The sequence below is a fragment of the Ctenopharyngodon idella genome, chromosome 15 (assembly GCF_019924925.1).
Source record: "Ctenopharyngodon idella isolate HZGC_01 chromosome 15, HZGC01, whole genome shotgun sequence".
Lineage (NCBI taxonomy): Eukaryota > Metazoa > Chordata > Actinopteri > Cypriniformes > Xenocyprididae > Ctenopharyngodon > Ctenopharyngodon idella.
The window spans coordinates 6900001-6910076 of record NC_067234.1 but is presented as its reverse complement, the minus strand read 5'-3'; the positions used below and the strand labels follow the sequence as shown (position 1 = coordinate 6910076).

Here is a 10076-nt window from a genome sequence, read left to right as displayed (position 1 = left end):
CTCTTTTTGTTGGGGGGATTTTCTCTGAAATTGGTCTGAGATCAAATCAGAAACTAACTTTACTGCACATTTTTTTAGCGGACAAATGGATCTACAGTCACATCAAATGTAGCTGCTAACTGACCTAAAGCGTGTATAGATGAATCTACTCTAAAGAGTATATAATCAGCAGATATAGGCTACTACTATTTTCAACCGTGTCAGCCAGTGGTGCTTTTACAATGATCACCCAATGGAGGCATAGAGGCCGCCTTCTGATGTTTGATTGACACCTTCTTATTAGCATGTTGCGCCAAGAGAAGCTACATTAAAAATGAATAAACGGTAAAAAAGTCAACTTTCAGCTTAGCATTTCCTTTAACATTCCCCCCCCCCAACATTCGTTTTATTTAGTTAATTTTTTATCCCCAGGTGAAAAAATACTATAGTAAATACTATAGTGTTTTTGAACCATACTATAGTAAATTGTAGTATACTATATATATTATAGTATTTACAAACCCGATTCCAAAAAAGTTGGGACACTGTACAAATTGTCAATAAAAAAGGAATGCAATAATTTACAAAACTCATAAACTTATATTTTATTCACAATAGAATATAGATAACATATCAAATGTTGAAAGTGAGACATTTTGAAATGTCATGCCAAATATTGGCTCATTTTGGATTTCATGAGAGCTACACATTCCAAAAAAGTTGGGACAGGTAGCAATAAGAGGCCGGAAAAGTTAAATGTACATATAAGGAACAGCTGGAGGACCAATTTGCAACTTATTAGGTCAATTGGCAACATGATTGGGTATAAAAAGAGCCTCTCAGAGTGGCAGTGTCTCTCAGAAGTCAAGATGGGCAGAGGATCACCAATTCCCCCAATGCTGCGGCGAAAAATAGTAGAGCAATATCAGAAAGATATTGCTTACACATCTGGAAAGGCACCATTAATGCTGAAAGGTATATCCAAGTTCTAGAACAACATATGCTCCCATCCAGACGTCGTCTCTTTCAGGGAAGACCTTGCATTTTCCAACATGACAATGACAGACCACATACTGCATCAATTACAACATCATGGCTGCATAGAAGAAAGATCCGGGTACTGAAATGGCCAGCCTGCAGTCCAGATCTTTCACCCATTGAAAACATTTGGCGCATCATAAAGAGGAAGATGCGACAAAGAAGATCTAAGACAGTTGAGCAACTAGAAGCCTGTATTAGACAAGAATAGGACAACATTCCTATTCTTAAACTTAAGCAACTTGTCTCCTCAGTCCCCAGACGTTTACAGACTGTTATAAAAAGAAGAGGGGATGCCACACAGTGGTAAACATGGCCTTGTCCTAACTTTTTTGAGATGTGTTGATGCCATGAAATTTAAAATCGACTTATTTTTCCCTTAAAATGATACATTTTCTCAGTTTAAACATTTGATATGTCATCTATGTTGTATTCTGAATAAAATATTGAAATTTGAAACTTCCACATCATTGCATTCCTTTTTTATTCACAATTTGTACATTGTCCCAACTTTTTTGGAATTGGGTTTGTACAACACTTTGTTAATGAATGCTACAGCATACTGTAGTATTAACTATAGTGAACTGATAAACTGTAATAAATACTGTAGTATACTTTAGTTTTTATTACAGTAAACTGTAGTGTATATTGTAGTCTAATATACCCTATAGTTGTAGAAAACTTAGTACAGTTTTGGGTAAAGTAATTTGTTTATATTACTATAGTTGTTATATTATCACAGCAACTATAGAATTACCACAACAAATTAATTCAAGTACTTTACTAGCTATAGTATGGTTCAAAAACACTATAGTATTTACTATAAATTACGATAGTATTTTTTCACCGTATCTTCTTGCAGATATTTATGCAGGAATGTGGATTTATACATTTATTTATGTATTCATTTGCACATTTGTTTATTTATATATTTATTTATGTATAATTTTTGTGGATTTATTTATTTATTTATTTGTTTGTTTGTTTGTTTCGTCATCCATACATTCTGGCCAGCGCTTAGAAAAGAAGCGGTACCACGTGTAAATCACGAATAATGATATTGAAAAGTAAAATTGCAAATCGACAGAGTTAAAATAGGAACACTATTAGACGAATCGAGCATGACAGTTAAACAATACTGTGAGATTCCTTTTTTATTACGTTAGTAGTTGTTTTACTAATAGTTTCTTATGTAATTGTTCTGCATGTTTTAATATTTATTGTATTCATATTTATTAATTTATCCAATATATATACATATATGTAGGCTATAGTTTTGCGCCTGGTGTTAAAGTTTTCTCGCATCCAAAAGGGAAAAAAATCAGTGCAGTCTCTACACAGATCAAAAGCGTCATCGCTACGTCATGTAACAATACGGAAGTGAGACTCGAGTCTACCCGAAACAAACCGATGGTGCTGTACTGTACTTGCACGACCACTCTCCTCTCCCGAAAAAGAAATCATTTATCTAGTTTTGCACTGTTTAAAACTTTTAAGCAAATGAAGAAATAAGTCTTGCCATTCAATTGTCTGGAATTTTGTAACCATAAAGCTCGAGCAGGTGTATAACAGCAGTATATTTAGTTATGAAGTGTTGCTTTAAGAAGGAAGAACAACAGCTGTAAGCATTAATTCTGTCTGAATTTGACGTTATGGATCAGTACTTATTGGTGAGAGTCATTGGCGAAGGATCTTTTGGTCGAGCTCTTTTGGTTCAGCCAATAAACGAAGAGAAACAAAATTATGTTATGAAGGAAATACGACTGCCAAAGGTAATGAAATCCCTGAATAATATTAATAATAATTAAAACAGTCTATACTGATCATACTAATAACATGAAAGAGATTATGTGCTGTATTGTGTTGATGTTATACTGATCTAATACATTTATATAGGCTGACTCTGGGATGAGGAACAGCAGAAGAGAAGCTGTGCTTCTGTCCAGAATGAAGCATGCAAACATTGTGGCATTCAAAGACTCTTTTGAAGGTTTGTCAAGGGTGTTTTATATACTGTAAATGACTCAAATTTCACAAGATCAGAGGTTGTAAGAAAGACACATGGACTCTCTCTCTCTCTCTCTTCAGCTGATGGTCATCTGTACATTGTGATGGAGTTCTGCAGTGGTGGAGATCTTCTTCAAAGGATACGGCAGCAAAAAAATGTTATGTTCCCTGAAGACGTGGTATGATAACGATGATGACAGTACTCTTCTCAGATTAATTCTTCAAATTAGTCAGGTTTATAACACAAGAATTGTCTGTATGTAAATATATATATATATATATAATATATATATATATATAAGGTATAAAATAAGGTTCCTTTTTTATGCAAAAAAAATTATATATACCCTATTTTACAGCTATTTATATATTTTTTATATTATTTCCATGACAATTAAGCACATACCCTTCCCCCCATTTTCATTACTGCAATGTAAAATGCACAAGAAACAGCAATATATTATTTCATTTGTAATGTATTTATATACAATAGTGGCATTATTTTTACTGCTTTCAATTTAATTTAACTTTGTATAAATACAATAAAATATATAATTTTGCAGTAAAAATGTAATTCCATTGAATTTAATTACTAAATTAAAAGTACAGTAATAATATATACTAGAATAATAGAATATAATAAGAACGTTACACATCCAGTATAATGGTAATGGGGAAAAATACGAAAAAGTCACTAATGAGAATTGTGTGGGGAAAAGTGTCTTAAAAATAATTTCAATAAATTTTATGTAAATATATTTTCTTTATTATTTATTTTGGGCAAAGTGTTTTGGGTGAAATACCAACAAATATGGTATTATTGTGGTACAGTTGTTAGTAGAATATACATCTTTTTTTTTTTTCTTTTTTTGTAATGAGTACTTACATGAACTTGATAATAGATTTGGAATAATTAATAACTACTGATCTCTCTGTTGTAGATCCTGAAGTGGTTTGGACAGATGTGTCTAGGCACCAAACACATTCACGACAAAAGAGTACTTCACAGGGATTTAAAATCAAAGGTGCATGTCACTTTGTGTCTGTTTTTTTCTTATTTTAAAAGTTTTGTTTATTATTTATTTTACAAAAAGAAAGAAAGAAAGAAAGGAAACGCAGTGTAACTGTAATATTTATATAATAAAGTTTTCAGTCACAACTATTCTGCCCTGCAAAAGCAAAACACAGTACTGTAACTTCACCAACCACCTTTGCCATGGACTATAAACGATATAAACTATTGTACTCTTTTTGTTGGGGGGATTTTCTCTGAAATTGGTCTGAGATCCTCCCGGCTGTGATTAAAACATATTCGAAGGCAGACTGTCTGGAGTCTGTCTGGTTACTGCTGCAGCAGGTCAGTGGAACACTAGAGACCTTATTCCCAAGTGATAGTGTTCATAAGGGGCGAGACGTCGTCCAACTGGAATCAGGTGTCGCAGTGGAGACGCCTAGTAGAGTATAAATTTGTAGGTTTCGAAGTGGAGATGCCCTGTTTAACTTAAGTCAGGTGCATAGGGGAAATCTATCACATAAATATTTTTTTTGGCAAATGTAAAGGCCCTTTGACACCAAAAGTGAACCGTAAAAGAAATCTCAGATATTTTGTTGTAAATTTAAAAGTAAAGCGTTACTTTACTAGTTACTTGAAAAAAGAAATCTGATTACATAACTCGCATTACTGGTCATGTGTCACACCCAACACTGATTATAACAAATATTGCTACACTGCCAATTAATATTTGAAAAAAACAAAACAAAACTTTTGTCTGCCAAATCAAAGTCATGTGATTCAACCAACAGCAAGAACGTTAAGGTTTTGGATTTATTTGATATCAATTTTCACACTCCATTTTCTCTCAGTCTGAACATCTATAAGTTCTGAGACCTGGCTTTGGTCTCAGAATGTGTAGTTACAGTACTGTGTTTGACCTTTGTAGGCCAGTGTTTTCAGATCAAAATACCATGCATTCAAAATTACAAATATACAAAATTAAAACTTTGAATGGAAAGTTGACATTTAAGTAGAAGAATCATTAATGGATTAATGGAAGGATTTATTTCATGCGTGAAAGTCAATGCTAGTTTCTTTCTCATTTCCATTGCAGAACATTTTCTTGACAGACAGTGGAACTGTGAAGGTGGGGGATTTTGGTTCAGCTTGTACTCTTAACAGGTATTCAGCCATTTTTTTGTCATTTAATTTGGTGTATACAATTCAGTGTAAGAATACAGTAATGTGAGTGACAGGTTTTGATATGCACTGTTTTTATATGTATTTCTGCAGTGCAAAAGCATACGCTCAGACGTATGTGGGTACTCCATATTATGTGTCTCCAGAGATATGGGACAGCAAACCTTACAATAATAAAAGGTATTATATAATAATTAATAATCTTTACATCTTTACATTTTAAACTACGTTTGGACTAATATGTGGTATATATTACAGTGACGTCTGGTCTCTTGGCTGCATCTTGTATGAACTTTGCACCCTCCAACACCCGGTATTTTCCTCTTGACATTCTCAAATTGTAAAGCTACAATGACTTTGTACATCAGACAGTGTAAAGAGTTGCACTGCTATAGCTGTGTGTTTTAGATTATTAAGGAACCTACCCTAACAATGTCATGTATTCTTTTACTGTCAACCTTCCCTTCGTCAGTTTCAGGCTCGTAGCTGGAAGAGTCTGATCTTGAAGGTGTGTCGAGGGACGTACGCACCTTTACCCAGTCACTTCCCCTATGAGCTGCACTACCTCATCAAACACATGTTTAAGACTAACCCCAGAGACAGACCCTCAGTACACACAATCCTCAGCTCTCACCGTGCTTCCCGGCTGCTGCAGAAACACCTGTCGCCAGAGGTACTTCATGGAAATTATTTTGAAAACACATCAATATTTTATGGAGCAATTCAAGAGGAAATCATGATCATCCAGTCAGATTGTAGATTTTTTTTTTCTTTATTGTCATTGTAACATAATTACTACCAGTTTCTATATGGCTCAATCCAGTCAGCAGCTTATAAAAACAGAATGAGAGCTAAAATACTTGATTATTTAAACTCGATCATAAAAAAAAAATAAAAAAAAAAAAATTATATATATATATATATATATATATATATATATATATATATATATATATATATATATATTTATAAATCAAGATAGAAGTCAAGTTAAAAAACTGTTGTGATCTTTAAAGTGCATTGACAATCCAAGTCAATAAAAAAATATATAAATAAGGATTTCTAAAAGAATACTGGTAGCAAGTATGTGATTTTCAGTGAGATTGTATATTCATAATTTTCATTACATCATCGTTTTGACTGAAAACTGTATTAAGGGTCAATGACATGATGCTCAATTTTGTCTGAACTTATTGTTACATAATACATAAAAGGTGAGGAAAAAGTAACGTAATGCATTACTTTCCAAGAAAAGTAACTAAGTAACACAGTTAGTTACTTTTTTTGGGAGTATCACAATATTGTAACGCATTACTTTTAAAAGTAACATTCCCCAACACCGATTGCTTTAAAATAAGTGCCTACTAAGAGAGCATGCGATTTCGATGCAGCTTAAATGCCCGTTCACACCAAGAACGATAACTATAAAGATAACGATAAAGATATAGTTCTAAAAATCGTAAAAGAATAGCACTGTCCGCACCACAGCTATAACGATAACAATATAGAGAAACAATATTGTTGGGATTACTTTCAGAACGATTTTTGTTCAGTTGTTGAATGATAAAACACTGACAGCCAATCAGAATCCATTATAATTTAAGGGCTCACGCATTTAAAATGGCAGATAACATTGCGGAGAAGTTAATCGCCGAGGTCCAGAAAAAGCCACCACTTTTTGACAAGTCAACCCCTTTTTTTAAGGATACTTTAAAGAAAATGGATATATGGAAAACAATCGGTCTTACCCTCTGAATAATTGGTGAGAAGTGTTAACGATGAGATCATTATGCCAGGCTAGCAAACAGTGTAACATAAAGTTACCTCAGGTATCCAGCACTAGTTTCGACAACATTGTCTAGCTTCCTTTGACGCTTAGGTGAAAAAAACTAGGCGTTGTTTTTATTCCACTATTTTGACTTCTTCAGCTAAATTCACTGTTAGATTTGATCGATTACGCTAGCTTTTCACTCGAAACATAGCATGGTGAGGACATCTGCCGGATAAAGCTGTGTAAATGCAACAAGAACAGCAAATCATGTTGTTCACACTTTGAAACCGCAGCGCATGAGCTTAGAATAAACAGATTGTTATTATTCGTTGGTCTGGATGCAAATATAGTTATCGTTATCTTTATAGTTATCATTCTTGGTGTGAACGGGCCTTAAGTCTCTTAAAATAGCAGACAAGACAAGGTTAGTTTAGGTAAAAGTTTATTTGTCTATCGTACGGCTCCCCAAAAACCTGATGATATTTAAGAATTAATAATTCATGATATTTTAAAAAATACTATTTACATTGAAAATATATTTAAGCATTTTTGGAAATAATGATTAAGATGTATACTCAAATGTGCATGTATAGGTGCAAGGAAAATAGGTTGTTACTTTATTTGATGGTTAGACCGCATGACTACATTAACACATGGTTAAACTAAATTTGAACTACTTTATAATGGTACTCTTATTTGTCACTGACCCTTAATTTACTGTGTAGAAAAAGGAACTGGTGCAAGAACGAACACGCCATTGGAGGAAAGAGGAAGGAGAGAATGTGGCCATGTTTTTAGGCCAGAAGAGTTTAGTGACCACATCTACCACTGAAGGTACTCTTGCTACAAGTTAATATTCCTAATTTTAGTTTAAACTTCACCTGTAGTGAATCATCCTAAATGGTTAGCTAACTTATTCATTTGTGATAAGGAGCTTTGCAAGTTGGACAGTCCCTTATGGAAAACAACAGCAGTGATGACCCAGCTTCTCGAAAGAGGTGGGCAGTCGGATCGTGTAATACAGTGCTGGGGGTCCTGGGAAATGCTGACATTATTTCCACTGGTAGCGTGGCAACTGCAGAACGGCCTGACCTAATTTCAGGTACAACAACTTAGATATGTACTATGGTGTTACAGTGTTTTTTTTTGTTTATGTACCATGGTAAAACCTTGTGCCATGTAAATGTCGTGGTGTATGAATATGGTAGTTATTTAGCAGCATGGTTTTACCAATTTTTTCCATCACTGCACCATGGTACCACCACAGTTCTTTTTTGTATATATGGAAATGCAGATATATTTCTTTTTTTTTCCCTGCAAAACATAAGCAAAATCTCCATCATTGATAAAATGACATGTGAATAGTGTCAGTTCTTGCATTCTCTGATTGTGTTACAGAGGTCGAGAGTGTGGAGACCCAGCAGAGACGAGTGAGGAAACAATGGGACAAAGATCCACCAGAGAGACTTTTGAGTGTTCTGGAGAAAGCACAGCTCTGCTATGGCTTTGAGACGTACACTATACACAGAGATGGTCAGTCTGCTCACATGACATAGATCAGGAAACAGAGTTTATGACATTAAAGGGTTAGTTCACCCAAAAATGAAAATTCTGTCATTAATTACTCTCCCTCATGTTGTTCCACACCCGTAAGACCTTCGTTCATCTTCAGAACACAAATTAAGATATTTTTGATAAAATCTGATGGCTCAGTGAGGCCTGCATTGTCAGCAAGATAATTAACACTTTCAAATGCCCAGAAAGCTACTGATGATGTATTTAAAACAGTTCATGTGACTACAGTGGTTCAACCTTAATGTTATGAAGCGACGAGAATACTTTTTGTGTGGCAAAAAAACTAAATTATGACTTTATTCAACAATATCTAGTGATGGGCGATTTCAAAACACTGCTTCGTGAAGCTTCGAAGCTTTACGTATCTTTTGTTTCGGATCAGTGGTTTGGAGGGTGTATCAAACTGCCAAAGTCACACCCCCCAGTGGTGAGCCATTGAAATTTCGAAACACTTATGATGTAAGGAAGCCTCGTTTACTGAAATCACGTGACTTTAGCAGTTTGATATTCTCTCCAAACCACTGATTCGAAACAAGATTTGTAAAGCTTCGAAGCTTCATGAAGGCAATGCAGGCCTCACTGAGCCAGCTGATTTCATCAAAAATATCTTCATTTGTGTTCCGAAGATGAACAAAGGTTTTACGGGTGTGGAACGACATGAGGGTGAGTAATTATTGACAGAATTTTCATTTTTGGGTGAGCTAACCCTTTAATAACAGCGGAGTGAACAGCTGACTAAAGGCCACGATATATTTCAAGCAATATTGAATAATGAATTGGTGTGACATCATTTTGAACAAAATCAAGTTTGTTTTGTGTTCGATTCATGAGTTAGAAACAGTTTGCCTAAGTGAACATTCCAAATTGAAGAGCTGGTGCAAACATATCCACATCGCTATGATCAGAGCTGGGTAGATTACTTACAAATTGTAGTCAGTTACTGATTCCAAATTACATGACAAAATTTGTAGTTAGTAATGAAATCTAGATTAATCTCATTTTAGGTAATTCTGACTAGTTTTTGATTACTTTTTGGATTACTTTTGACCTGACTTGTTTATCACATTGATTTGAATAGGATAATCTTGTACCATATTGATATAGAAACACAAAGAGAAAGAAAATATATTCCATTCTTTATCAACAACATAAAGTGCATTGAAAATTATATTACGTCAGGATTTCCCAAACTGGGGTTCATGATTTTCATGAAAAGCTATTAAGTAGTAAATCATAATAAATAAAAAAATAAATATAATCAATAACTTTTTTTAAACTAAAAACAATCAAAATAAAACATTTGCTAAAAAAGATTTTAAAATATTTGTTTACCTGTCATGTGACCATTAACAGTCATCAGAGAACAGTGAACTTTTTATTATTATTTATTATTTGCTTAATTTTATTATTAACCTAACTTATTAACATAAAATCTAAGGGCTTACTTCAAGTAAATATATTAGGGCAAAGAGCTTCTGCTGACAAGAAAGTTGGGAAATTCCTGCATTGCAT

At 33.9% G+C, this 10076-nt stretch overlaps 1 protein-coding gene across 1 annotated transcript in view; it reads left to right on the top strand.

Moving 5' to 3' along the window:
* The first annotated feature begins 2370 nt into the window (after positions 1-2370).
* nek3 (NIMA related kinase 3) overlaps positions 2371-10076 on the top strand; it is a 10407-nt gene continuing 2701 nt past the window's right edge. The window contains exons 1-11 of the mRNA XM_051863910.1: positions 2371-2789; positions 2914-3007; positions 3106-3203; positions 3966-4049; positions 5133-5200; positions 5312-5398; positions 5477-5531; positions 5691-5891; positions 7715-7823; positions 7921-8091; positions 8388-8522. Of these exons, the coding sequence (XP_051719870.1) occupies positions 2670-2789; positions 2914-3007; positions 3106-3203; positions 3966-4049; positions 5133-5200; positions 5312-5398; positions 5477-5531; positions 5691-5891; positions 7715-7823; positions 7921-8091; positions 8388-8522 (1222 nt within the window). The 5' untranslated portion in view covers positions 2371-2669. The remainder of the gene's footprint in view (positions 2790-2913; positions 3008-3105; positions 3204-3965; positions 4050-5132; positions 5201-5311; positions 5399-5476; positions 5532-5690; positions 5892-7714; positions 7824-7920; positions 8092-8387; positions 8523-10076) is intronic.